The sequence below is a fragment of the Rhinoderma darwinii genome, chromosome 7, assembly GCF_050947455.1.
Source record: "Rhinoderma darwinii isolate aRhiDar2 chromosome 7, aRhiDar2.hap1, whole genome shotgun sequence".
Taxonomy (NCBI): Eukaryota; Metazoa; Chordata; class Amphibia; order Anura; family Rhinodermatidae; genus Rhinoderma; species Rhinoderma darwinii.
The window spans coordinates 140225469-140243280 of record NC_134693.1 but is presented as its reverse complement, the minus strand read 5'-3'; the positions used below and the strand labels follow the sequence as shown (position 1 = coordinate 140243280).

The 17812-nt window shown below is 43.7% G+C and overlaps 1 protein-coding gene across 4 annotated transcripts in view; it reads right to left on the bottom strand.

The window, feature by feature from the left end:
• The window catches only part of LOC142657412 (protein SSUH2 homolog), a 28112-nt gene extending 12531 nt beyond the window's left edge, over positions 1 to 15581 (bottom strand). The window contains exons 1-4 of one of the 4 annotated variants that reach the window (XM_075832435.1): positions 15389 to 15579; positions 11766 to 11948; positions 1768 to 1835; positions 571 to 729 (exon numbers count right to left, since the gene is read on the bottom strand). In XM_075832435.1, coding sequence (XP_075688550.1) covers positions 571 to 729; positions 1768 to 1831 — 223 coding nt within the window. In that variant the 5' untranslated portion in view covers positions 1832 to 1835; positions 11766 to 11948; positions 15389 to 15579. Of the gene's footprint in view, positions 1 to 570; positions 730 to 1767; positions 1836 to 11765; positions 12250 to 15388 lie in introns of those variants that run through there. The other 3 variants (XM_075832437.1, XM_075832434.1, XM_075832436.1) reach the window with 3 other exon arrangements.
• Positions 15582 to 17812: the final 2231 nt, after the last annotated feature.

Below are 17812 nucleotides of genomic sequence, written 5' to 3'. Positions count from 1 at the left end.
TTTGGGTCCGTTGAGCGCTGCTGGTGTCAGTCGTGCGACAGACACAGAGCTGCATCATGGCTACTATTATAACCAGAAGCAGATGTCAACAGCCTAATAATATAATTTACGTGTTAAATTCCTCACTATTTTCAAGATCTCTGCTTGCTCTCAGTTATTGGGAACACACAGAAAACCAGTATATACCGGATACTTCTCACAGCTGAGGGTTTGTTAGAATTGTATCCAGACTAGATAATCCCCTGTGAGCTAAACAGCCTCCGGACTGATACATTTCACCTGCACCGAAACATTGTAACAAACTATCAGGACAGAAGAGAGAGGTGTGCTGCTAATGTTTTTATCTCAGAGTGGATACAATTGTCACGAACTCTCAGCTGTGAGAAGTATTAGGTCTGATCTCTGCATTTCAATTCTTTACCATTTTGAAGATCTCCAATTGCTGTCAGTGAATGGGAACATACAAAGTGTTTTAGAAAGTTACATAAATGTTCATGATTGAGCCTTATATACAGTACAGACACGTGCAATGCAAATACTCTAACAAGTAAATAAAGTTATGTTACTCACCGTCGCCATTACCAGCCATCCCTTCATAGCCAGGGATGCCAGTAAACTGGGGATAAGGCGCCACCTGAGGGGCAAGGGCATTTGTGTTTACTGTGGGGTAATATGCAGGAGCCACTGCGGGGTTCATAGCAGGCGGGTAGGGGGGCCCAGGGGCCATTGCTGGAATAATATGAGAACAAAAATATAATTGTATCAGGTTATATATCTCAAGTAATTTATAAATCTACCTCTGTAGTGACTGCATCTTAAAGGGCGTGTATACTTTTGTAAATAGTCTTGATTAAATATATCCTACTTTGTGTATGCAGCTCCTATATGGATCTGTGTGTCTCCATGGTTAGACTACAAACAAACCTTGTGTAGTCTGATCCGGCAGTCATGTATAAAAGCCCTTTAAGGGTACGAACACACTAGGCATAAACACTGCGGAATTTCCGCAACTAAATCATTGAGGAAAATCCGCAGCGTATTACAGTAGCAGCAGTGTGGGCGAGATTTCAACAAATCTCGTCCCCACACTGCGGAAAAAAGCTGAGGAAAAAAGGCACATAAATTGACCTGATGATCAATGCTGCGGAATTGCTGCTCTTCCATTGCAGGTTTTCCCATTGAACTCAACAGGGTGTGTGTTGCGACATTTGCGGCAGAATCACAGCGATTCCGCTGGAAAAAAAATCGCAGGTAAGAAAAAAATTAAATAAAGTTATACTTACCCATAGTTCCCTGGTTCTTCTCCACTCCTGGGATGACGTTTCATCCTATGTGACCGCTGCAGCCAATCACAGGCTGCAGAGGTCACATGGCCTGCAACGTCATCCCGGGAGGCCAGAGCGGACGACAGAGGAGGGAGGGGGTAAGTATGTGCTATAATTCACGCAGCGGAATTTATGCCCCAGTAAAAACGCACCATGTTGTGGTGCAGGATTTCGGATGGCATTCCCTGCAGTGTTCAGGGCGGATAGGCTGCGAAGTTTGACGCAGTGTATCCGCCCTGAATACGCTGTCTGTGGACCTTCACTCCTTACATCTGCCTCCTCTTCTACCGTCTGTAGTGAAGACTTGTGCATCTCTCTCTCATCTATCCACACCGCAATCATTGTGTAACATATCATAGGGACCATTTGCTTATTCTATATTCCCATGATCCATGCTCAAAACCTCCAACGTGCAACCTTCAATTAAGTGTCGAGACGTTACCTGGGTTCATGGGGTATCCTGGCTGGAAAGGGGGAGCAGGCTGTCCATAATTTGGCACTTCCATGGTTCTAGTTGATTTAAAACAAAGTAATTTGGGTCAGAAAACGTATATTTTTGCTATAGGAAATAACAAGAAATACATTGTAAAATAAAAATTTTAATTAATATCTGCTGCCACCAGGGGGCGCATGGCTGTATTAGAAAAGCAGCTGTAATGTCTCACTGTACGACTGCTGCACTAATGACAAGAGAATGCGGCCCCCGATAATCCACTGCCACCGGGGGAACAGATTGTTTAACATATTATTATTATGTCGCTCTGATCGAACGTGCGCCTATGGCCGGATACAGGTGCGGATTAACTAATAAAATAATTCGGGCCGTGCCCGCACTGCAGGAACCAGTATGTTCTATTTGCCAAGTGCAGACTTAACATTATATCCACCCCCCCCCCCCCCATCCTTCTATATCCATTGTTCTAGAAGCAAATAGAATTTGGCCACGCACAGTCTCTATAGAGGAGGGCGGGGGAGGGGGTGAATTTACACACCGCGCCTTTCCTGCACTTATTATGACTCCATTAAGATTCCCCCAGGGACTTCATATTTCATATCAGATTTCCACAGAAAGCATCTTTGCAATAAACTGTACAACAAGCGTGGGCTCGGCGAATGTGTACGGACACGTAAAACCGGAAAATACAATCTCACACAGTCACTTTCTAGGTATCCGGTGCTGCAGGGGAGCAGAGAATGCCCCCTGGAGGATGACGGCCCATCATGAGGAGGCCAGAACTACATGTGACAAGACTGAGATTTATGGGGCCCAGCTATCATTGGTGTGTCATAGTGACTACCCCGAGCTCACTACATACAGATATATACAGCTCCCATAGAGTGACATGGTAACATTCTACTGCCTGCAGCCACCACTAGGGGGAGCTCACTACATACAGATATATACAGCTCCCATAGAGTGACATGGTAACATTCTACTGCCTGCAGCCACCACTAGGAGGAGCTCACTGCATACAGATATATATACAGTTCCCAGAGAGTGACATGGTAACATTCTACTGCCTGCAGCCACCACTAGGAGGAGCTCACTACATACAGATATATACAGTTCCCAGAGAGTGACATGATAACATTCTGCTGCCTGCAGTCACCACTAGGGGGAGCTCACTACATACAGATATATACAGCTCCCATATAGTTACATGATAACATTCTAGCTGCCTGTAGCCACCACTAGGGGGAGCTCACTACATACAAATACATACAGTTCCCATAGAGTGACATGGTAACATTCTGCTGCCTGCAGCCACCACTAGGGGGAGCTCACTACATATAGATATATACAGCTCCCATAGTGTGACGTGATAACATTCTAGCTGCCTGCGAGTCACCACTAGAGGGAGCTCACTACATACAAATATATACAGTTCACATAGACATATACAGTTCACATAGAGTTACATGATAACATTCAGCTGCCTGCAGACACCACTAGAGGGAGCTCACTACATGCAGATGTATACAGCTCCCATCCAGTTCTATACTAGCTGTATGAATCCATATACATGGAGCTCCCCCTAGTGGTGGCTGATTTACACACAGTGTTTTGCTTTTATGGTGTTTTTTTGGTGCATTTATTAGTGCGGCCAGATGTTACATTAACGGACAAAAAGCTGGGTCATGTTGAAATTGATGGCAGGCGTCAGAGGCGAGTTGAGATGCCACAAGGCAAATTTGATAGATCCAAATAACATGCGCCTGGTCAGAGCTACAGATGTAGCAGACTGAGTGTCATCATTTTGCGCAACTGTTGGTGATTAACTCAGTGTATCAGGTATGGCATTACATAGGACTGCAGGTAAACCTGCAGTATTAAAAGAGGTAGTCTTATTTTATAAAGTCGGGGTACATCGCTAATCTGTGCCATCGCTTTATGATCAGTGGGACCCCCACCGATTCTGAGAATGAAGCACCGCGTCCTCTGTGCCATTTTTTCCTGCACAGTTGGGTGGCTGGGGTAGCACTGTGTGGGGAAAAGGACGAGGTTTTCTCAGGATTGGTGGGGGTCCTAAAGCTCAGACCCCCACTGATCATAAAGTGATGACCTATCCTAGTGAAATGCCGTCACTTTATAAAATGGGAATTAACTGGTATTGAACATTTAACGCATGTGTGGGGAAAACAAAATCCACTCTGCTACATCTGCATAGGAGATCAAAATGCAAACAAGCTGGGAAGATTGGCTATAAATGGCAGTGGCATGCGACTAGTGGTGCTCCAGCGGTTGTGGAACTACAACTCCAAGCATGACACCCCCTAGATTAATGGTGATCTGCCGTCCATACGATGCCCGCTGTTCTGTTGACAAGTTCTCTTGGAGTCCATAAAACAAAAAGCAGTTTGCTCAAATTGCTGGACATATGGACAAGTCAATGACAGCAAGCACAGGTGTTGCCCATCCCCAGCACTTATACAATTTCTGACTGGTTATGCGCCCGGCTATAAATACATAACCTTTACACGAGGGCTGGTCACATTACTCCAGTCCCATTAGCGCTGTCTCCGTCTCTACCACATTTGGCTCAGCTGTTCTCGCGGACACGAGAATCAACGCAACGTTCACCGTCCCTGGTACCTGCGCAGCTCGGCATCATATTGATGGACGGATGGTGGATGATATTTTCATTCTGCATCTCTATTTCCATGCACTTCAGGATTTCCTTATCTCAGGAGGGACTTCTAGGGGTTTGTCCACACGTAACGGAATTTGCTGCAGCGATTCCGCAGAAACGAGCAAGATTCCGCTGCGAAAGAACCGCAACATTTCCTGCGTTTTTTCCAATGTTGGGAGACGGTGACATCTCTGAAAAACGCAGCAATTCATTCACTTTCCACAGCAGGAATGAACATGCTGCAATACGACAGATACGCACCGCATGGGACTTTCTGCTCGGAAATATTACGCAATTTCAGACTTTCTCGAGTCCATTCCCCGATACATTGATTTCTGGAAAAATCAGAACAGAAACTAAGCGGATGAGAGCTCACACAAGCACTTCTGCCGCTTCACTTTAGCGATTAGTTTATTGTTCCCTGTTATCAGGCATTTCAGACCGAGGGCAGGTCGATTGTAGTGTTCCCCAATGGTATGACTGATCGGACGTTCAAACACTTCCCTGCCCCAATTATCTCTACATTATATCACATGTATCCAGACATTTACATCACACTCTTATATCACTCCAGCACTATTATATCCTCCAGAGACATTACATCATATGTGACTGATATCAGCCGCTCCTCTTATATCACTCCAGTACTATTATATCCTCCAGAGACATTACATCATATGTGACTGATATCAGCCGCTCCACTTATATCACTCCAGCACTATTATATCCTCCAGAGACATTACATCATATGTGACTGATATCAGCCGCTCCTCTTATATCACTCCAGCACTATTATATCCACCAGAGACATTACATCATATGTGACTGATATCAGCGGCTCCTCTTATAACACTCCAGTACTATTATATCCTCCAGAGACATTACATCATATGTGACTGATATCAGCCGCTCCTCTTATATCACTCCAGCACTATTATATCCTCCAGAGACATTACATCATATGTGTGACTGATATCAGCCGCTCCTCTTATAACACTCCAGTACTATTATATCCTCCAGAGACATTACATCATATGTGACTGATATCAGCCGCTCCTCTTATATCACTCCAGTACTATTATATCCTCCAGAGACATTACATCATATGTGACTGATATCAGCCGCTCCTCTTATATCACTCCAGTACTATTATATCCTCCAGACATTACATCATATATGTGACTGATATCAGCAGCTCCTCTTATATCACTCCAGTACTATTATATCCTCCAGAGACATTACATCATATGTGACTGATATCAGCCGCTCCTCTTATATCACTCCAGTACTATTATATCCTCCAGACATTACATCATATATGTGACTGATATCAGCAGCTCCTCTTATATCACTCCAGCACTATAATATCCTCCAGAGACATTACATCATATGTGTGACTGATATCAGCCGCTCCTCTTATAGCACTCCAGTACTATTATATCCTCCAGAGACATTACATCATATGTGACTGATATCAGCCGCTCCTCTTATAGCACTCCAGTACTATTATATCCTCCAGAGACATTACATCATATGTGACTGATATCAGCCGCTCCACTTATAACACTCCAGTACTATTATATCCTCCAGAGACATTACATCATATGTGACTGATATCAGCCGCTCCTCTTATATCACTCCAGCACTATTATATCCTCCAGAGACATTACATCATATGTGTGACTGATATCAGCCGCTCCTCTTATAACACTCCAGTACTATTATATCCTCCAGAGACATTACATCATATGTGACTGATATCAGCCGCTCCTCTTATATCACTCCAGTACTATTATATCCTCCAGAGACATTACATCATATATGTGACTGATATCAGCCGCTCCTCTTATAGCACTCCACTACTATTATATCCTCCAGAGACATTACATCATATGTGACTGATATCAGCCGCTCCACTTATATCACTCCAGCACTATTATATCCTCCAGAGACATTACATCATATGTGACTGATATCAGCCGCTCCTCTTATATCACTCCAGCACTATTATATCCACCAGAGACATTACATCATATGTGACTGATATCAGCCGCTCCTCTTATAACACTCCAGTACTATTATATCCTCCAGAGACATTACATCATATGTGACTGATATCAGCCGCTCCTCTTATAACACTCCAGCACTATTATATCCTCCAGAGACATTACATCATATGTGACTGATATCAGCCGCTCCTCTTATATCACTCCAGTACTATTATATCCTCCAGAGACATTACATCATATGTGTGACTGATATCAGCCGCTCCTCTTATATCACTCCAGTACTATTATATCCTCCAGAGACATTACATCATATGTGTGACTGATATCAGCCGCTCCTCTTATAACACTCCAGTACTATTATATCCTCCAGAGACATTACATCATATGTGTGACTGATATCAGCCGCTCCTCTTATATCACTCCAGTACTATTATATCCTCCAGAGACATTACATCATATGTGTGACTGATATCAGCCGCTCCTCTTATAACACTCCAGTACTATTATATCCTCCAGAGACATTACATCATATGTGTGACTGATATCAGCCGCTCCTCTTATAACACTCCAGTACTATTATATCCTCCAGAGACATTACATCATATGTGACTGATATCAGCCGCTCCTCTTATAACACTCCAGCACTATTATATCCTCCAGACATTACATCATATGTTACTGATATCAGCCGCTCCTCTTATATCACTCCAGTACTATTATATCCTCCAGAGACATTACATCATATGTGTGACTGATATCAGCCGCTCCTCTTATAACACTCCAGTACTATTATATCCTCCAGAGACATTACATCATATGTGTGACTGATATCAGCCGCTCCTCTTATAACACTCCAGTACTATTATATCCTCCAGAGACATTACATCATATGTGTGACTGATATCAGCCGCTCCTCTTATAACACTCCAGTACTATTATATCCTCCAGAGACATTACATCATACGTGTGACTGATATCAGCCGCTCCTCTTATAACACTCCAGCACTATTATATCCTCCAGAGACATTACATCATATGTGACTGATATCAGCCGCTCCTCTTATATCACTCCAGCACTATTATATCCTCCAGAGACATTACATCATATGTGACTGATATCAGCCGCTCCTCTTATATCACTCCAGCACTATTATATCCTCCAGAGACATTACATCATATGTGACTGATATCAGCCGCTCCTCTTATAACACTCCAGTACTATTATATCCTCCAGAGACATTACATCATGTGTGACTGATATCAGCCGCTCCTCTTATATCACTCCAGCACTATTATATCCTCCAGAGACATTACATCATATGTGACTGATATCAGCCGCTCCTCTTATAACACTCCAGTACTATTATATCCTCCAGAGACATTACATCATATGTGACTGATATCAGCCGCTCCTCTTATATCTCTCCAGTACTATTATATCCTCCAGAAACATTACATCATATGTGTGACTGATATCAGCCGCTCCTCTTATAACACTCCAGCACTATTATATCCTCCAGAGACATTACACCATATGTGACTGATATCAGCCGCTCCTCTTATATCACTCCAGTACTATTATATCCTCCAGAGACATTACATCATATGTGACTGATATCAGCAGCTCCTCTTATATCACTCCAGTACTATTATATCCTCCAGAGACATTACATCATATGTGACTTATATCAGCCGCTCCTCTTATATCACTCCAGCACTATTATATCCTCCAGAGACATTACATCATATGTGTGACTGATATCAGCCGCTCCTCTTATATCACTCCAGTACTATTATATCCTCCAGAGACATTACATCATATGTGACTGATATCAGCCGCTCCTCTTATATCACTCCAGCACTATTATATCCTCCAGAGACATTACATCATATGTGTGACTGATATCAGCCGCTCCTCTTATATCACTCCAGTACTATTATATCCTCCAGAGACATTACATCTTATGTGACTGATATCAGCCGCTCCTCTTATATCACTCCAGTACTATTATATCCTCCAGACATTACATCATATATGTGACTGATATCAGCCGCTCCTCTTATATCACTCCAGTACTATTATATCCTCCAGAGACATTACATCATATGTGTGACTGATATCAGCCGCTCCTCTTATAACACTCCAGCACTATTATATCCTCCAGAGACATTACATCATATGTGTGACTGATATCAGCCGCTCCTCTTATATCACTCCAGCACTATTATATCCTCCAGAGACATTACATCATATGTGACTGATATCAGCCGCTCCTCTTATTACACTCCAGTACTATTATATCCTCCAGAGACATTACATCATGTGTGACTGATATCAGCCGCTCCTCTTATATCACTCCAGCACTATTATATCCTCCAGAGACATTACATCATATGTGACTGATATCAGCCGCTCCTCTTATTACACTCCAGTACTATTATATCCTCCAGAGACATTACATCATGTGTGACTGATATCAGCCACTCCTCTTATAAGGCTGGGTTCACACGACCTATTTTCAGACGTAAACGAGGCGTATTATGCCTCGATTTACGCCTGAAAATAGGGCTCCAATACGTCGGCAAACATCTGCCCATTCACTTGAATGGGTTTGCCGACGTTCTGTGCCGACGTTCTGTGCCGACGACCTGTCATTTATGCGTCGTCGTTTGACAGCTGTAAAATCCCTGCCTCGTCAAAGAAGTGCGGGGCACTTATATACATTACGCGCGGGGCACTTACATACATACGTTACGCGCGGGGCACTTACATACATACGTTACGCGCGGGGTACTTACATACATACATACATACGTTACGCGCGGGGCACTTACATACATACGTTACGCGCGGGGCACTTACATACATTACATACATCCATACGTTGCGCGCGGGGCACTTACATACATACATACGTTACGCGCGGGGCACTTACATACATTACATACATCCATACGTTGCGCGCGGGGCACTTACATACATCCATACGTTGCGCGCGGGGCACTTACATACATCCATACGTTGCGCGCGGGGCACTTACATACATCCATACGTTGCGCGCGGGGCACTTACATACATCCATACGTTGCGCGCGGGGCACTTACATACATCCATACGTTGCGCGCGGGGCACTTACATACATCCATACGTTGCGCGCGGGGCACTTACATACATCCATACGTTGCGCGCGGGGCACTTACATACATCCATACGTTGCGCGCGGGGCACTTACATACATCCATACGTTGCGCGCGGGGCACTTACATACATCCATACGTTGCGCGCGGGGCACTTACATACATCCATACGTTGCGCGCGGGGCACTTACATACATCCATACGTTGCGCGCGGGGCACTTACATACATCCATACGTTGCGCGCGGGGCACTTACATACATCCATACGTTGCGCGCGGGGCACTTACATACATCCATACGTTGCGCGCGGGGCACTTACATACATCCATACGTTGCGCGCGGGGCACTTACATACATCCATACGTTGCGCGCGGGGCACTTACATACATCCATACGTTGCGCGCGGGGCACTTACATACATCCATACGTTGCGCGCGGGGCACTTACATACATCCATACGTTGCGCGCGGGGCACTTACATACATCCATACGTTGCGCGCGGGGCACTTACATACATCCATACGTTGCGCGCGGGGCACTTACATACATCCATACGTTGCGCGCGGGGCACTTACATACATCCATACGTTGCGCGCGGGGCACTTACATACATCCATACGTTGCGCGCGGGGCACTTACATACATCCATACGTTGCGCGCGGGGCACTTACATACATCCATACGTTGCGCGCGGGGCACTTACATACATCCATACGTTGCGCGCGGGGCACTTACATACATCCATACGTTGCGCGCGGGGCACTTACATACATCCATACGTTGCGCGCGGGGCACTTACATACATCCATACGTTGCGCGCGGGGCACTTACATACATCCATACGTTGCGCGCGGGGCACTTACATACATCCATACGTTGCGCGCGGGGCACTTACATACATCCATACGTTGCGCGCGGGGCACTTACATACATCCATACGTTGCGCGCGGGGCACTTACATACATCCATACGTTGCGCGCGGGGCACTTACATACATACATTGCGCGCGGGGCACTTACATACATACATTACGCGCGGGGCACTTACATACATACATTACGCGCGGGGCACTTACATACATACATTACGCGCGGGGCACTTACATACATACATTACGCGCGGGGCACTTACATACATACATTACGCGCGGGGCACTTACATACATACATTACGCGCGGGGCACTTACATACATACATTACGCGCGGGGCATTTACATACATACACTTCTTTGGACGTTTTTGGAGCCGTTTTCTCATAGACTCCAATGAAAACAGCTCCAAACAATGTCTGAAATTCAGGGGCTGTTTTCCCTTGAAAACAGCTCCGTATTTTCAGACGTAATTGCAGTTATCGTGTGCACATACCCTAACACTCCAGCACTATTATTAGCTGTTCAGTGTAGGGTGAGGCCCCTTTAAAAAGAAGCGGTATTCCATGCCAAATAGCCTATATCTGCCGCTGGCACAAGGGTGTACTATAACTTAAAGCTCCTGGGCCCCAATGCAAAACCTGTAACCGTATTTCAAATCTACCATGCGCCATTTATAATACTGGTGTCTTCCTATGTGGCAGAGGGGTTGGGGTGAGGCTGCTAGCTCTGTACCCCCTATAGCTACACCCCTGCACCGGCCCAATGTTTCCCACGCCTGTGTGACAGCTGCCGTGCCCCCGCCATGGACCATATTCCATGTACAAGGGGAAGTGGCGCAGAACATTTCAGTCAGAACATTCTGCAGAGCATTCAAAAAGTGATCCTCCACGCATGCGCACAAGGTCAGCCTCCCACCCCCACATCTACTAAACAACACCCTGCAAGATAGCCAGATAATGTGGAGGTGTAAGGTGCCGGGGACCTCGCCCACTAGTGCAGCACTACAAGTCCCAGCAGGTCTTGATGTAAAAGACGCAGAGAAACCACCAAAACTAAAGTCTTACAACTCAAGAAATAAAATAAAGACACGACTATAAATAACAGGGTAATTGTATTACCAGAAATAGATGTAGCAGAGCTGAATTTGTCACTGAAATGTTTTTGTGCACAGTGCTAAAGCACTGAATTTAGATCATGCGGTTGTTGCCTGCAGTCCCATGTAAAACTACAGATACTACATCATGATTCATGATATCACCCTGAGCTCTGCTACATCTTTATAAACAGTACCTGGAAAGTGGCGACCAGACAGACCTCGGAAACCTTCAGTAATGGGCAGAGACTTCCCTGAGAGGTCCCTTGCCTGTGGGGCGAGAAGTTCTCTGGCTGCTTTTCTCAGTGCTGGAATGTGAGGTGGGTCCAGGCTGGGGGATGGGGGGTGGGATCCGCACTATGTACTATCCGGATTGGCTTCTTTGCAACAATTCAATCCCATTGTGGAAACAAATACAAAAAATACGAGATGTCATTCTCAGCGGTCTATAGATTATATACGGAAATTATAAAACTGAAAAATTCTCCCACAATTGCACAATCCTTGTCTCCTGTTCCACGTATCGAGGTTTGTTTTGCGCTCAGAGCCCGCACCGATTGTAGAGGAAACGAGGAATCGAATCTGCAAAATAGCGCAATTCTGATAATGGTCCAGGGCTGGTCTGACCCAATCCTCCAAACAGAGGACACGGACAAAGTACAGACCAATGTTAGTCAAACCGCATTCTCTCACAGGGTTAAAAATTTGTATCACGCCCAATCTATTGCGGACGCCCTGTGGGTTTTCCCAGAGATTTAAATTTTTGCCATGGTGTGTGACCCTGGTCTAAAGAAGTGTCCGCCACTCACCATTTTTAGACAGTCTCAATTTCAAAATGCACATAAAACACGGAAATACTTGATCTTCTTAACTAGCAGTTTTTCCTGAATAACTCCATATTTTACCTGCATAATACTCCTATATAGTGCCCATATAATACTGCCATATTGTGCGAAATAATACCCCATATAATACTGCGCCAAATAATAGCCCACATAATACTGCCATACTGTGCCAAATAATACCCCATATTATACTGCCATACTGTACCAAATAATGCTCTATATAATACTGCCATACTGTGCCAAATAATACCCCATATTATACTGCCATACTGTGCCAAATAATACCCCATATTATACTGCCATACTGTGCCAAATAATGCTCTATATAATACTGCCATACTGTGCCAAATAATAGCCCATATAATACTGCCATACTGTGCCAAATAATAGCCCATATAATACTGCCATACTGTGCCAAATAATACCCCATATAATACGGCCATACTGTGCCAAATAATGCCCCATATTATACTGCCATACTGTGCCAAATAATAGCCCATATAATACTGCCATACTGTGCCAAATAATAGCCCATATAATACTGCCATACTGTGCCAAATAATAGCCCATATAATACTGCCATACTGTGCCAAATAATAGCCCATATAATACTGCCATACTGTGCCAAATAATAGCCCATATAATACTGCCATACTGTGCCAAATAATAGCCCATATAATACTGCCATACTGTGCCAAATAATAGCCCATATAATACTGCCATACTGTGCCAAATAATAGCCCATATAATACTGCCATACTGTGCCAAATAATACCCCATATAATACTGCCATACTGTGCCAAATAATAGCCCATATAATACTGCCATACTGTGCCAAATAATAGCCCATATAATACTGCCATACTGTGCCAAATAATAGCCCATATAATACTGCCATACTGTGCCAAATAATAGCCCATATAATACTGCCATACTGTGCCAAATAGCCCATATAATACTCCCATACTGTGCCAAATAATAGCCCATATAATACTGCCATACTGTGCCAAATAGCCCATATAATACTGCCATACTGTGCCAAATAGCCCATATAATACTGCCATACTGTGCCAAATAATACCCCATATTATACTGCCATACTGTGCCAAATAATACCCCATATTATACTGCCATACTGTGCCAAATAATAGCCCATATAATACTGCCATACTGTGCCAAATAATAGCCCATATAATACTGCCATACTGTGCCAAATAATAGCCCATATAATACTGCCATACTGTACCAAATAATAGCCCATATAATACTGCCATACTGTGCCAAATAATAGCCCATATAATACTGCCATACTGTGCCAAATAATAGCCCATATAATACTGCCATACTGTACCAAATAATAGCCCATATAATACTGTCATACTGTGCCAAATACCCCATATAATACTGCCATACTGTGCCAAATAATAGCCCATATAATACTGCCATACTGTGCCAAATACCCCATATAATACTGCCATACTGTGCCAAATAATAGCCCATATAATACTGCCATACTGTGCCAAATAATAGCCCATATAATACTGCCATACTGTGCCAAATAATAGCCCATATAATACTGCCATACTGTGCCAAATAATAGCCCATATAATACTGCCATACTGTGCCAAATAATAGCCCATATAATACTGCCATACTGTGCCAAATAATAGCCCATATAATACTGCCATACTGTGCCAAATAATAGCCCATATAATACTGCCATACTGTGCCAAATAGCCCATATAATACTGCCATACTGTGCCAAATAATAGCCCATATAATACTGCCATACTGTGCCAAATAGCCCATATTATACTGCCATACTGTGCCAAATAATACCCCATATTATACTGCCATACTGTGCCAAATAATAGCCCATATAATACTGCCATACTGTGCCAAATAATAGCCCATATAATACTGCCATACTGTGCCAAATAATAGCCCATATAATACTGCCATACTGTACCAAATAATAGCCCATATAATACTGCCATACTGTGCCAAATAATAGCCCATATAATACTGCCATACTGTGCCAAATAATAGCCCATATAATACTGCCATACTGTACCAAATAATAGCCCATATAATACTGTCATACTGTGCCAAATACCCCATATAATACTGCCATACTGTGCCAAATAATAGCCCATATAATACTGCCATACTGTGCCAAATACCCCATATAATACTGCCATACTGTGCCAAATAATAGCCCATATAATACTGCCATACTGTGCCAAATAATAGCCCATATAATACTGCCATACTGTGCCAAATAATAGCCCATATAATACTGCCATACTGTGCCAAATAATAGCCCATATAATACTGCCATACTGTGCCAAATAATAGCCCATATAATACTGCCATACTGTGCCAAATAATAGCCCATATAATACTGCCATACTGTACCAAATAATTGTCTTATACAGTGCCCAAATAATACTGCTATACAATATCCACATAACGCTGGTATAGAACGTCCCTCGCCCCACTGCCTTTCAGTGTCCAAATAATACCGCCATGTAACGCCTGAATAGCGAAGGAGTTGATCGTAAAGGCCCTGGTGGTCCGGGCCAGGGGAGGTTTACATGCTCCAGTCTCAGGCTTCGGTTATTAGGGGGCTCCAAAAGAAAAGGTGTCCTGTGAGATGACCCTGTCGGCCACACCCTGAAACCAGCCCTGGACAGAGAGCAGCAATAAAGTGCCCACAAGCACAGCACATAAAATACCCATAGAAGGCACCCCATAGCACACAGATAGCACCTATAGAATTCCCATGCAGCACCCACCAAGTACCACGGACCCCGTGATAAAATCCAGAAGGTTGCGATAGAGAAGTCCAGCCCTGTGACGGTGGGATCCAGCCATAAGGATTTATGTCACAATTATCATAACAATTCTGTAAATACACAAAAAACAATCCAACATGGAAACATCACAGAAGATACATTATAAAATAATCTTACAGCAGGTTACAGAGAAATCCAGGCGATCCCCGATCCTGCACTTCTCTCCAACTGAGACACACCCTGTTAACTCCTTGTGTGACGGCAGAGGATGTGACCCAAGAAAGAAGAGCAGATAATATGATGCAGTCACAGGGACACCACACCCGGCAGTGATTACAGTCTGGTTAGGGGACTATAAAATCCATATGTTTTCTAGTAATCCGATACGGAATTAGGAGATTAGATTAGGATGTCAGACGTAGCTGGAGGATGCTGGAGAAGGTGAACAACATGTGTGTTTGGGAGGAGGGACATGGAAAGTAAAAAAATGGAATAATACTGCCCACATGTTAGCGTCATAATGTGTGTCAATTATTTCACTAATACCTCCACATAGTGACAAACAACAGAGCCAAACAGTGCAAACATAATACTACAGTGTGAATATGTGACACCAGATACAGTGCCAAATAACAGTGCCATACAGTGCAGACATAATACTACAGTGTGAATATATTATACCAGATACAGTGCCAAATAACGGTGCCATACAGTGCAGACATAATACTACAGTGTGAATATATTATACCAGATACAGTGCCAAATAACGGTGCCATACAGTGCAGACATAATACTACTACAGTGTGAATATATTATACCAGATACAGTGCCAAATAACGGTGCCATACAGTGCAGACATAATACTACTACAGTGTGAATATGTAACACCAGATACAGTGCCAAATAACAGTGCCATACAGTGCAGACATAATACTACAGTGTGAATATATTATACCAGATACAGTGCCAAATAACGGTGCCATACAGTGCAGACATAATACTACAGTGTGAATATATTATACCAGATACAGTGCCAAATAACGGTGCCATACAGTGCAGACATAATACTACAGTGTGAATATATTATACCAGATACAGTGCCAAATAACGGTGCCATACAGTGCAGACATAATACTACTACAGTGTGAATATATTATACCAGATACAGTGCCAAATAACGGTGCCATACAGTGCAGACATAATACTACTACAGTGTGAATATGTAACACCAGATACAGTGCCAAATAACAGTGCCATACAGTGCAGACATAATACTACTACAGTGTGAATATATTATACCAGATACAGTGCCAAATAACGGTGCCATACAGGGCAGACATAATACTACTACAGTGTGAATATATTATACCAGATACAGTGCCAAATAACGGTGCCATACAGGGCAGACATAATACTACTACAGTGTGAATATATTATACCAGATACAGTGCCAAATAACGGTGCCATACAGGGCAGACATAATACTACAGTGTGAATATGTAACACCAGATACAGTGCCAAATAACGGTGCCATACAGGGCAGACATAATACTACTACAGTGTGAATATGTAACACCAGATACAGTGCCAAATAACACCACATACAGGGCAGACATAATACTACTACAGTGTGAATATATTATACCAGATACAGTGCCAAATAACAGTGCCATACAGTGCAGACATAATACTGATATACATGAGTTATATAGTACATAAATAAAATCACATACAGTGCCAAATAACAGCACATAGTGTAGACACAATATTGCTATACTGCGAATACATGTTATATAGCACATAAGTAACCACATATAGTGCAAAATAGCAGTGCCATTGGCAGCGGACTATCGGGATTACTCACCCCTTGACGGCCACAGCCATGAATCAGTGAGCGCTGGCCCGCATCTCCTCCTCTGGAGATGCCAGTATTATGTCTGCCATACAGTGCAGACATAATACTACTACATTCTGAATATGTAACATCACCATACAGCACCCACATGCTACTGCCATACAGCACCCACATGCTACTGTCGTACAGCACCCACATGCTACTGCCATACAGCACCCAAATACTACTGCCATACAGCACCCACATACTACTGCCGTACAGCACCCACATGCTACTGCCATACAGCACCCACATAGTACTGCCATACAGCACCCAAATACTACTGCCATACAGCACCCACATACTACTGCCGTACAGCACCCACATACTACTGCCATACAGCACCCCCACATGCTACAGTCATACAGCACCCACATACTACTGCCATACACCACCCACATACTACTGCCATACACCACCCACATGCTACTGCCATACAGCACCCACATACTACTGCCATACAGCACCCACGTACTACTGCCATACAGCACCCACATACTACTGCCATACAGCACCTACATACTACTGTTATACAGCACCCACATACTACTGTTATACAGCACCCACATACTACTGTTATACAGCACCCACATAATACTGCCGTACAGCCCCCACATACTACTGCCATACAGCACCCACATACTACTGCCGTACAGCACCCACATACTACTGCCGTACAGCACCCACATACTACTGCCGTACAGCAC